Below are 11,978 nucleotides of genomic sequence, written 5' to 3' on the forward strand. Positions count from 1 at the left end.
TGATGGTGAAGAGTACTCACAACTACTAAGTAATAATCACCCCAAACTCTTTATAATAGTACCTGTTTAGTATAATGTTCAACATGCATTTTCTTTTCCTTCTTCTCATCCTTTTCGCAATACGTGGAAAAGAAAAAGTAACAGGAAAAAAAAATTAAAAGAAGAGAAAAGAGGGAAAGAGGGAAAGAGAGAGAAAAAAAAACCCCACTTTAATTTAGAGAGACCTAATTCTTCTTTCCTTTTCTTTGCTTTTTTGTTCCATTTGTCTCACTGATTCTTCTTCTTATTCAGCCTTTTCTCACAGTCACTCGCCACGATCACCACCCACTGAACCTTTTCTGTAACCCCTTTTGCTATATAAATCCTCTGGTCTGATCTCATTTTCATATCAGTGGAGCACACAACAGCAGAAGAGACTCAAACCCAGACCACCCAGACCAAAATGAGTAAAGAAAGCCCGTCTAGCCCCTACAGACCCAAGGACCCACGGCGAGCCTGTTGCACCTTCATCTTCATCCTCCTCCTTTTAGCAGGCATCACAGCTCTGGTGGTGTGGCTGGTGTATCGTCCCCAGGAACCACAGTTCACGGTGATGGGCGTCGCCATCTACGACCTCAACACCACATCCCCTCCACTCATCTCCACCAACATGCAGTTCACCATCGTCACGCGGAACCCCAACAAGCGAGTCTCCATATACTACGACAGGCTTTCGGCGTTCGTGTCGTACCGGAACCAGGCCATCACGCCGCCGGCCATACTGCCGCCTCTGTACCACCGGAAGCACAGCACGGTGGCGCTGTCGCCGGTGCTGGGTGGCGAGGCGGTGCCAGTGTCGTTGGAGGTGGCAAATGGGTTGGTGATGGATGAGGCGTATGGGGTGATGGGGTTGAGGTTGGTGCTGTTAGGGAGACTGAAGTGGAAGGCCGGAGCCTTCTGGAGCATGCATTATGGGGTCTATGTCAAATGTGATGTGTTGGTGGGTCTGAAGAAAGGAGTTGTGGGTCAAGTTCCTATGCTTGGATCTCCGCTGTGCAATGTTGATATATGAAGTTACAAAGCTTTTTCCTTCTAAGTGTCTTCTTCCTTTTTTTTTTTGTAAGTGTAGTTGTTTTCATTTTGTAAACTTTTGCCCCTTTTATCTGTAACACTGAAAGGTAGATAATCAGAAAAAGTTCAAACTCAGAGGAGCATGTGTTCATGTGCATGGCAATATGGATAATAAAGGGTCTCTTCTTCCTCTTCTTCCTCTTCTTCTCCTTCTTCTTTCCTGATATGCTCTGTTCTTCCCTCGTCATCCTCCCTCCCTTTTTCTTCCTTATTTTAGCTCATCTTTGGTAGTTTATTCATTAAAGTAATTGTCGGTTCTAATTTCTTTTTTTGTTTTCCTTTTTGGCTTTGTTTCTGTCTTGGCTACAGGGCATCCACATTGACACGTCTGGCTCTGCATGCAGCCTATTACCCCACCATTTGGCAATCAATTTTAAACCAGTATGGAGAAAGGAAAAAGAAGAATAGAAAAAGGAACAACCCATTTGCCATATGCATTGCACCTTTGCCTTTTCCTTTATGTAGAATAAGTTCCTCCAAACTGCCATTTTCCTCTGCCTGAAAGTATTTGCAGGGAAGTCAAAATTTGATAGTGGTGATATCTCATATCTAGTATACTGGTTGTAGGGTCTTTGTTGGATGAGGATGGAATATTGAGATTGGTAATAATGGTGATTCCTTGGTAAGATAATAAAAAGCCAAAGTCCTGATGCCCCACCATTTGTTTGCTTGTGCCCACCACTACCATCTCCTTGAAGGGCTGTATAGCTTAACCACATTTCTTCTGATCCTTCTCCTTTAACAAAGAAGTTGAGATATGTTTTTTTTTTACTGAAGGATTAGTGCTTTAAGGATCCCATTCTTGTTTTTAAGTAATGAATAAGATCAATTGATAAAGTAGTGGGATTTGAAGCCCTGGATTTTGGGCATCGCATGCCTGGATCCCACAGCTCTAATCTCAATGTCAAGTGGATGTAAGTGGGAATCAGATTCACCTCTTTGCATTACTTTCCGTGACAGATAAGGACATTGATTCTTTACTGTCATGTTCCTGGGCAACCCACAACTCGTGACCCTGCTCAAGGGTTTGATAGGAAGGGTTACTTCTATCCACACTGAAAATCAATCAAAACATCCTAAATTTTTTTTTAGTATAACGCCTAATTCTAAATAAATTAGTTAAGTTAAGATTTACTATCACACGTTATTCTACTTTTTTAAAACCAACCCTCACACCATATCCTATTTACAAGTATAATAAATTTAGGAGTTATCTTTCTACTATCTCAAATATTTACAATAATTTTTAAGTCAAAAAAAATATTTCAAAAAATGTTTTAAATTAACATGTGTTCTCTAATCACTACTTTTCAACCATTATTCAAAAGAAGACTTTTCAAACTATAATTTTTAACGTAATCTAAAATACCCGATCATTATATTTACCATCGACGATCGAGCTTGTAAGTCAATCTTTCGTAACAAAAGGTGAGCAAGCAATTTTCTTCTTTCCGCCTTTACCATTAACAATAGTTCTTCCATGCTTTGGTGGTCTCTTCTTCTCTCTTACGTGCGGGCCATTGGTTTAGGCCATGCAGCCATGGCAGAAAACAAGGAATCATTTTGAATTAATGTCTCAAAAAGGACCATCAGAGCCCTCTAATTAAAATGTCTTTCATTCTGCTGCCCAGTCATTGGATACGTGGCCAAACTCTATGAGAAGTATAGAGTTGTGACAAATCATGGTCAGCTTGCCATGGAAGGTGACAAATTGGTGCATTTGAAGATGAAAAATGGGCTGGATTCTACGAGCCTGAAGGCAATACTGCCTTCACATGGAAGTTCCCTGAGAAGGTAACCACGCTTCGTGCATTTGGAATGGGCATCAATGTCGTCGACCCCATTTTTGGATAGGGCTGCAAAGGTTGTAATGGCTTTGGATTGAATTTTTTCAATTTAAAATCAACTTAGAGTTAGGCTTAGATAAGGTTTAAACAATCGAAGTTAAGATTTGGGATTAAATTTTTTCTAACTTAAAATTAATTTAGGTTGGGCTTAGATGAGGTTTCGACAATCCATGTTAATATCCCGTGATTTAATATTTTGGTAATATTTATGTTGATCTTATCTTACATAACAATATTCATTTTTATTTATTTTAATTTTTTTTTTTTAAAATATCAAATTTTATTATTATTTTGAAACTTTTATCTCATTTATCATTTAAATTATGATATAAATAAATAAATAAATTAAAAAGTATTAAATTAAGGTGATGTTTGTTTTTCGATTGAATAGAAAAAATCAAATATGTTTTAATTATCTTGACTTAGGTTGGATTGACTTTGAACTAATTATTTTATAATTTGGATTAAAATTGAATTGATAATCGACCCGATAAAAGTTATATCCTAGTCCCACTTCTAGAAAGCTTGACACTCCTATATTGATTTAACTAATCTACCAATAATTGGAGCAGAGTATTCCTCTCTCATGGATTTAATTAGGTAGAAGCCTTGGCCAGACAAGAGGCAAGGGATTTGAATAGTGCCCCATGGAAGACAAAACCGCTACCATGTTTGCAAGTAATGGTGACAGAACATAATATACAGCAAAATTTTCAATACAATAGTCAACTTTCCCCTTAAATTTTTGACCCAATTGAGATGCTTGATTAAATGCATACAATCCAAATCACAAGAGACGTCAATGAGCTCAAATTGATTGCCTTGATCCCTCTAAATAAATGGCTAAAATCATCAATGACGATGAGCTTTTGTTGTCTTCTATTAATTACTTTTGAAAACATGAAATAGAGAATGGTTGTGCCGCATGGAATGAGCATGGACAGATTCGTCACTGCACAATAGCCAATTATAGAAACAGCGAAGTGGGCAGCCGGATCTGACAATTTGTAGTTGGATTTTTCCAAGTGCCTGTCCCTTTTATCAATTGTTTTTGACACTTCTTTAATCAATAATCTCTTTCCCACTCATGAGCTCCAGGCTTTAGTATAGTCTCCATCAGCATGGAATCAATTTACTTTCTTATCCTCATCAATTCTGTTCAATTCCCTGGTTGACTCGTCCAACCCAAGTTCCAAATCAAAAAGCCCCACCCAACTGCAATCATTCATGCGCACTTCTGAATCCTCCATTGAAGTTGGAGCAAGATGACCATAACCTCAGAGGTAGCCTCATGCTAATATTAAACTGCAAGTCCCTTCAACCCCCTTTTATCATTTGATCTCCTCGTATGCTTACCATGCCTTTTAGCACTTTGCTTTTGTTTTTTTTTTGTTTGGGGATCTATGGAATCAACTATATGCGAATATTCTAACATGGGCTGGTGGATATGGTAGTTTTAGGATGATTTTGATAGGGTTTTGAATTTGGTTTATCTGGAAATTAGGCAGAAACCCAGAAACCCAGGTAAGTACATTTCTCTATTTTAGGTAGAGTTGTTTTTTCTCTTGTCCCCATTTCATTTCAGGAATCATGGTCTGTTCATCATTTAAATCTATTTCTTTGCTAATGATGGAATTATTATTGAATGTTTGATGGATAGAGTTCGATTTGTTTGGATTTGAAAATTGAATATTATGATTTTTTAGAATTGGGAGCAATGTGGTGTTCAAGTTAGGGATTTGGGTTTTGGTGTCTTTACTGTAATATATTCTTCACACGGTTTGACAAATTCATTCATTTCAAACTTTTGAGATGGGGCAGCTACAAACCCTGATATGCCCATTGCTGTTCTTCATTACTTGAAGAGACAGTTGTGTGGTTTACCTAATTGGGTTGACTGGGTATGATGGAAAAGGCATATCCGGATTCTGTAATCAGTTCAATTGCCTAATGTTTTTGTCTGTAATTGTTCTTTATCGTTTATTTAAGTGGCATCCACTCATCTACTGCTGGCGTCTTGTTCAGTGTAGTTAAGGTGTCTATGCAGTTGGGCCTCCTTAGGAGAGGTGTGGCATGACTTCCCCTTCTTAGAACTTTGATCCTATCATAACATGCCAATATTTGATATCATAATTGTAATATGCTTTGTTTCTTATCAATGACACAATTATTTTTTACATTGTAGTATGCATAGATTTACCCTTAAGAGTGCAATTATGATTGTTGTTTTGTGTTGTTCCTGTTACCACCAGATGGAAGCGCAAAATCCGCAACATTCACAGATTATAGAGATAAGTGGTGATGTTCCTGCTGGAGGAAGGAGCACGGGAGCAAGCAAAATTTGTGGGGAAGCGCCCTGTGGGTTCTCAGATTCTGGATCAAGCTCCAAGGATGCCAAAGAGCGATCAGCTTCCATGCGCAAGCTTTTAATTGCGGTTATACTATGTGCCATCTTCATGAGTGTTGAAGTTGCTGGTGGCATCAAGGCCAACAGTCTTGCAATATTAACTGATGCAGCACATTTGCTTTCAGATGTTGCAGCTTTTGCTATCTCCTTGTTTTCACTCTGGGCAACAGGATGGGAAGCCACTCCTCGTCAGTCTTATGGATTTTTTAGGGTGGAGATTCTTGGTGCCCTAGTTTCCATCCAGATGATATGGCTACTTGCAGGAATTTTGGTTTATGAAGCCATTGTTAGACTCATTCATGACACAGGTGAGGTCAATGGCTTTCTAATGTTTCTTGTTGCTACTTTTGGTCTGGTTGTGAATATCATGATGGCTTTCTTGTTGGGTCATGACCATGCTCATGGTGGGCATGGTCATGATCATGGCCATAGCCATAATGATCATGATCATGGTCATGGACACAGCCATGGAATGAAGATTACCACACACCATCATCATCATCATGAGCATCACTCAAAAGATGATGAGCACCATCATACTCATGAGGATCCTTCTGAGCCGCTGCTGAAGAATTCTTCGCAAGAAGGAAATCAACCAGAATGCAAGAATGAAGAGAAGAGGGGGAGGAACATCAATGTACAGGGAGCTTATCTCCATGTTCTTGGGGACTCCATTCAGAGCATCGGGGTAATGATTGGAGGGGCAATCATATGGATTAAACCTGATTGGAAGATAGTTGACTTAATCTGCACTCTTATCTTTTCTGTTATCGTTTTGGGAACAACAATCAAAATGCTGCGGAGCATACTCGAAGTCTTGATGGAGAGCACACCAAGAGAGATTGATGCAACAATGCTTGAGAAGGGGTTGTGTGAGATGGATGAAGTGGTGGCCGTTCATGAACTGCATATATGGGCCATCACGGTGGGAAAGGTCCTGTTGGCTTGCCATGTCAAAGTCAGGCCCGAAGCAAATACAGACATGGTGCTGGACAATGTAATAAATTATATTAGAAGGGAGTATAACATCAGTCATGTAACTATACAGATAGAGCGTGAATGAAGTCCTCAGAACAAAAGGGCAATAGGAAGTATCCTTGGTTTGTATCTGGGGAGCTTTTGCTCCTACTCCTAGAACTATCTTTTTCTTTTTCTTAATTGCACAAACTGTTTCCATGCGCCAATTTTGAATATTAAAATTGATATTGTGAGGCAGATTGGCCGATATTGGCGTCAATTTCGTAGCTTCCAGGCTTACAACTTATATGTAATCCTCCTTCCTCCCATGGCATCCTTGTTTCCAGGTTCTGTATTGGTACAATCTCAATGGAATCTTCAGTTTCTTAGAATTTTTCCTTTGCTTCATTTCATCCAAGTTACCATACATGATTGTCTGCATCATTCTTTTTATAGGGAGAAGCCATTGTCATGGTGTGAAAGTTATAATGGCTTTAACTACAGCCATCATTATGCTGAGAGGGGGCCTAGCATTGAGCCTCCAAAACGCGCATGAGATGGTTTTCGGCTCCTCGCTGGGCAACATCCCTTTGGTTGCTGCTGACTAACAGCAACTGTGCATACGGTGGTGGAATGGTGGGTTGGGCAGTCACAATCTAACCCAATAAGCAAAAACATGTGAATACTCTAGTACTGTTTTACGTTTTTTTCCCATGAATGAAAACATCACCCTTGACGTGGCACTATGTTGATGACCAGAGGAAGCTGGAGAGGGGCCAGCTTAAGAGAAGCTGCTCCTTGTGAGATGGGGATAAGGTTCCTGGCCTTTGGTCCTGCAATGCTAGAGCTTTTCAGGGCTTTTCTTAATGGTGTCCACATGAGTTAAATGGACTGCAAACTTGCTGATCTCCTAAAACTAAAGAGTTTTAATGCTATTTTGCTAGGATGTATGCGTTGCAGTTTTAGAGAACGGCTCTGGTTGTGTGGTAGTTTTAAAAGATGGGAAATTGAGGCCACAGTTTGAACGGATAAGATTCTTAAAAAACTTATCAAATGAGATTGGTGTCTTCGAGCAGGGGGTTTGAACTGGAATGACCTTGTCTGTAGGGTGAAATATGTGTCTCCCATCTGTCTCTTTCTGATTTCCTTGTGTGAACACACACATATACATACAAATAGCAACACCTTTGCCATCTTCAATTATTAAAATGGGCGGATGACCAATGACTCAAACGCTGTCCATGATGTAGAAAGGAAGGGAGCACCACATGGTGAGATGGTTACCATGGAGGGGTCGCCTTATAAGACACGCCTATGGTTATGGTTCAGGTGGCATCGACGATGGCCTGATAGCAACACCAAGGGGAAAAAAAGGGTTGTGCCTCTCAGAATTTGAGATTCAATTAGCTTGATTGAGCCTTGATAATCAAAATAATTTCACACCATTTCCACCCCATCTTGTGAAGCCTACAGGTTGTGTCTTTAGTTGGGCTATTTCATTGGCAGGAAGGCAGTCTTTACACAAAATTATTCGCCTCTCTGGCGCTATGATAGACAGTACAATAAGCCTTCCTCCATGGACCATGAGGAGAAGCCAGAAAAGCTTTCCCGTGGCTTTATTTTGGTTAAAAGGCCTCTTCTTGCAGGGCTACTGGGATACCCACTAACACTACCCAGTGTGCAGAATAGGATAAGCAACAGTTCTCAGCTGAGCATTGCACACTTACAATTTATCAAACACCTTCATACTCAACATTGAAGTCAACAAATGACAGCTCTACATTCCCCAAAACAATGAAATAAAAAAAGTATTATAGTCAAGTAAAAGGGTTAGAAAGTAATTGAAGATTCCATTAGAAAGGGGTATCATTGTCTTGGAATATCCTCCAAAAGTATTCATAGAAGGTCTCAATGATTTCAAATAATCAAAACTCCATCGAGTATTAAAATTTTCCCCAGGGGCCCCAAAAATAAAAGATAAGTCATTGAGAAATGCAGCAGTACCACCACCACACAGCTCCCAACAGTTGAAGGAGATCCTATGGGTACATTAAATGCAGGAATTGTACACTATGGGAATGTCAAATACAGATAAAGACAAAGGTTCTAAAGCTTCATTCCAAGTTTTTAAGCATAGAATGAGATGATAGGGTTCTCTATGTGTTGAATGTTTTTATGTGTGATATAACATGGTTTTGATATCAAATTTAGTGCCAATTGGGTAAAAAATGAGGGTGTTAGGAGTGATGAGCAATGGTGGGAGACGGAGAGATGGAGGAGTGACACAATCCATACAAGGACTTTCCAAAGCTAATCTTGGTATAGGATTTGGGGGGGAGTCCCCACAACTGTCTGTCCCCGCTGGTGGACAAATCTGTCACGCCAATAATGCTTGGGACCTTGGAAACCAGACAACCTCTTCTTCTCTCTCTCTCTCTCTCTCTCTCTCTGTTCCTCTCCCACCAACTCTCTCAGCACTCCCGAAATACATCTGTTATATCTTCTAACTTAGTTGGGTATTTTCCACCCTTCGTTTCTCACCACATCCTATTCTATTTTCCATTTTCTTCACCATTGTTAATCCATCCTAACCCCATTGCCCTCTCTCCTTGAGTATTTCGAAGTAATTAATGTTTTCTATTTAAGAGTATCCCTAGAAGCAGAAAGAAAGGAATATGTTGCAGGCTGTGTAGATGGGGTCTCGTTATGCATCACTGTGGTTTCCTTCATTTATTACTGTTTGTTTTGTTGGTATCACAATGGAGGAATGTTGGTAACCCGTAACCGGGAGTGAGAGACACACCCAGAGAATTTAAGGCATTGGTGAGAGGGACGAGCAAGTAGGGAATTAATTTCACTGCTATTTGTACCCACTTCTCCAACTGCTCAGCTTTGATGGAGAGGCTTCAAGGACCCATGAATCCCTGTGTATGTTAGTTTCACATTCGTACTCTCCTCTCCATTCCCTCTCCTCTTACGCTTTTTCTCTTCAATCCCTTCTCTAGATTCAACAAAATGGACTGCATTTACTTCCCACAATGCTTGCATTCAATGCTTTGTGTTATTTTTCTGGAAACACCAACTTCTGCTCTGCTCCTTTTTTCTCAACATTCTATTCTTATTCCATTTTTATTCCTTTTTTCTCTTTTCTTTTTCTCCCCGTTGCATCCAAACCACCTACCCAACCCATGACAGTGATTTTCTGTTTCTTGTTTCTTTTATCGGATTTAAGGGATAAAGACTGCTGTGAATTCAGATTTTTCCTTATTTTCTCTCTTTTTTCACATGTTTTCTCTCTGGGTTTCTCTTCAATTTTGTTGCAGTTCTTTGGGGAGCATTTGGATGTGGAGGGTTTGGAACACGGAAGTAGTTTGGAGTTGGGTTACGGGCCATTGCTCAGCACAGAGAGCCAGAGATCTGAGGAAGAACAAGCACTTTTTTCAACTCCTAGTTTAGAGGACAGAATGCCGTTTCTTCAGATGTTACAAAGCGTGGAATCTCCACCATTTTCACCCTTTACAGAACCAAACTTTCAGGCACTTTTGAGATTACAGCACCAAAAGAAGCCTTGGGGGATGACCCACTTGACTGAGTTGGACTCTCGGATTCAGGCACGGGAGCTTGAAAGCTGCATCACCCACGACATATTGGAGATGCATTCTCCAGTCAAATCCGAGACCAAGGAGCCTCAACATCACCAGCATTCAACTCCATGTCTCGAGGGTACAAGCTCCGAGTGCAACCAGGACCAACCCAACTCAGCAGAGAATGGTTGCTTAGACACAAATTCAGGCTCTTCCCCGGCGTGGGTTCAGCCACAAACCAGGCAAAAACAGGCCCACTTGTCCAAATCCCCACCCATCACCCGGGAAAGAAGAAAGCGAAAGAGAACGCGGCCGACGAAGAACAAGGAAGAGGTGGAGAGCCAGCGTATGACCCACATTGCCGTCGAACGCAACCGGAGACGCCAAATGAACGACCATCTCAACGCCCTCCGCTCCCTCATGCCGACCTCCTACATTCAAAGGGTAATTCTCCAAATATTTGGTATCCTCTTTGAGTTGGATTGAGCATCTGTTCCATTTCAATCAATGAAATTTTCAATCTTTTCGTTTGAAAGGTTTGGAATTTATATTTTGTTTTTGCCATTAAAGGGTGACCAAGCGTCCATTATTGGGGGTGCAATCGACTTTGTGAAAGAGCTTGAACAACTGCTTGAATCCCTACAAGCCCAAAAAAGAATGAGGAGAAGTGAAGAAGGCGGTGACGCCTCCACAAACTCCTCCTCATCCTCCCCAAAAATTGCGTCCAAAGGGTTATGCACCCAACACAGATTTGCTCCAGACGAAAGCAATTCTGCCGAGGGAGGAAGGAGCGAAGAATTCACATTCACAGCGGACAACAAGTCTGCAGCGGCGGACATAGAAGTCACCGTCATTCAAACGCATGTGAATTTGAAAATTCAGTGCCCAAGAAGGCCCGGCCAGTTGCTTAAGGCCATTGTAGCCCTTGAAGATCTCAGTCTAACAGTGTTGCACCTCAACATCACCTCATTACAAAGCACAGTCCTTTACTCCTTCAATCTCAAGGTGAGTAAACCATGACTACCATGATTTTCCTTTGGTTTTCGGCGAGGAATTCAAGCAACCCAGAAGTGAATTCTTTTCAATCTTTTTTGTTTTGATTTATTTCGTGTTTTTTCGCTGTGGAAATGCAGATAGAAGACGACTGCAAGCTAGGTTCAGCAGATGAGGTAGCAGCAGCAGTCCATCAAGTATTCAGCTTCATCAATGGCAGCAGCTGATGGGTCAAAGATTCAAGGGGTGAGCAAGCTCAGCAAGCAGCACATATTAAATATATATTTTTTTGGAGAGTGAACAGAAAAAATGAGGGGATGGGGAAGAGTGCGCACTCCCTACTATTGTCTGCATCCATGCCTTGTAGTTGTGATAAGCAGTCCAGAATGCAGATGATGTCTACTGCTTAACTCACAACTAATATTTTTTTTTTTCTTTTTTTACTCTTTGGACATTGTTTTTCTTTTAACTTTTGGGGATGGGCTGTTGGTGCAGCTGGGGGTCCACTTGTTTGAGTTTTCTTCTAATCTCATCATTACTCAGGAATGATGCTTCGCTTTTTAAATTGACTTTGGGCTGTCCTCAGTTCTTTAGAGGTTTGCTGTATCACATTCTATGTCCTCTCGCCTTCCTTCTTTTCTCTGCAACCAAAGTGGGCCATCCACACTCCATTGAGGTTTCACTTTCAGGCCCAAGGGAACCACCCATGTACCAAACAACATCATCTTTTTAAGTACACCAAACTTCCATCTCATATTCGACTTCTTCCCAAATAAATTTTCTGCAAATGTTCAAGTGGTAGCAAGAAAAGGGATTTCTTTTGTAATGGGGTCCAACCTGAAATCATTAAATTTCTAATGGGTCCAACGGACAGGAGTCAAGTGCCTTAAAATCAGGACGTGGCCTGTGGAAGTGGGTATGCATGGCACTGTAGAGAATTTGAGGCAAGCTACACAAAAGACTGATCAGTGACAAGTCCCAGTCCCCAGTCCCCAGTCCTCAGTCCCTAGTCTCCAGTCCATGATTTTGAAAAATTTGACCACATTTGTCAAATGCAGAGAGCTGAGGGGGAGCTGAATT

The 11,978-nt window shown here is 40.9% G+C and overlaps 3 protein-coding genes across 7 annotated transcripts; all 3 read left to right on the top strand.

Annotated features, from left to right (window-relative positions):
- Positions 1-180: 180 nt before the first annotated feature.
- LOC117932139 (NDR1/HIN1-like protein 1) lies at positions 181-1,250 on the top strand. Its single transcript, XM_034853217.1, has one exon. It carries the CDS (start codon positions 443-445, stop codon positions 1,049-1,051), a length of 609 nt encoding a protein of 202 aa, XP_034709108.1. The 5' UTR covers positions 181-442; the 3' UTR covers positions 1,052-1,250.
- A 2,798-nt stretch (positions 1,251-4,048) lies between these two features.
- Positions 4,049-6,713, top strand: LOC117932647 (metal tolerance protein 1). Of its 4 annotated transcripts, none has more exons than XM_034853925.1 (2): positions 4,049-4,240; positions 5,210-6,713. In XM_034853925.1, the coding sequence occupies exons 1-2, from the start codon at positions 4,223-4,225 to the stop codon at positions 6,425-6,427; spliced, it is 1,236 nt and encodes a 411-aa protein (XP_034709816.1). In that variant the 5' UTR covers positions 4,049-4,222; the 3' UTR covers positions 6,428-6,713. The 4 variants fall into 4 exon arrangements, with proteins under 4 accessions (XP_034709816.1, XP_034709818.1, XP_034709817.1 ...); XM_034853927.1 differs by having other exon boundaries at positions 4,050-4,264; XM_034853926.1 differs by lacking the exon at positions 4,049-4,240 and adding an exon at positions 4,276-4,481.
- A 2,045-nt stretch (positions 6,714-8,758) lies between these two features.
- Positions 8,759-11,504, top strand: LOC117931597 (transcription factor bHLH67-like). Of its 2 annotated transcripts, none has more exons than XM_034852583.1 (4): positions 8,759-9,253; positions 9,645-10,349; positions 10,476-10,910; positions 11,039-11,504. In XM_034852583.1, exons 2-4 carry the CDS (start codon positions 9,786-9,788, stop codon positions 11,123-11,125), a joined length of 1,086 nt encoding a protein of 361 aa, XP_034708474.1. In that variant the 5' UTR covers positions 8,759-9,253; positions 9,645-9,785; the 3' UTR covers positions 11,126-11,504. The 2 variants fall into 2 exon arrangements, with proteins under 2 accessions (XP_034708474.1, XP_034708473.1); XM_034852582.1 differs by having other exon boundaries at positions 8,759-9,249.
- Positions 11,505-11,978: the final 474 nt, after the last annotated feature.

Source organism: Vitis riparia, chromosome 15, assembly GCF_004353265.1.
Source record: "Vitis riparia cultivar Riparia Gloire de Montpellier isolate 1030 chromosome 15, EGFV_Vit.rip_1.0, whole genome shotgun sequence".
In the NCBI taxonomy this organism is placed as follows: Eukaryota; Viridiplantae; Streptophyta; class Magnoliopsida; order Vitales; family Vitaceae; genus Vitis; species Vitis riparia.

What these genes read in the sequence shown, in the direction of transcription:
- LOC117932139 (XM_034853217.1), top strand. Translation starts at nt 443, where the DNA reads ATGAGTAAAGAAAGCCCGTCTAGCCCCTACAGACCCAAGGACCCACGG.
- LOC117931597 (XM_034852582.1), top strand. Translation starts at nt 9,217, where the DNA reads ATGGAGAGGCTTCAAGGACCCATGAATCCCTGT. An exon ending in CGACCTCCTACATTCAAAGG is followed by an intron (nt 10,350 to 10,475) that starts GTAATTCTCCAA and finishes TTGCCATTAAAG; the next exon opens with GGTGACCAAGCGTCCATTAT. An exon ending in TTTACTCCTTCAATCTCAAG is followed by an intron (nt 10,911 to 11,038) that starts GTGAGTAAACCA and finishes GTGGAAATGCAG; the next exon opens with ATAGAAGACGACTGCAAGCT.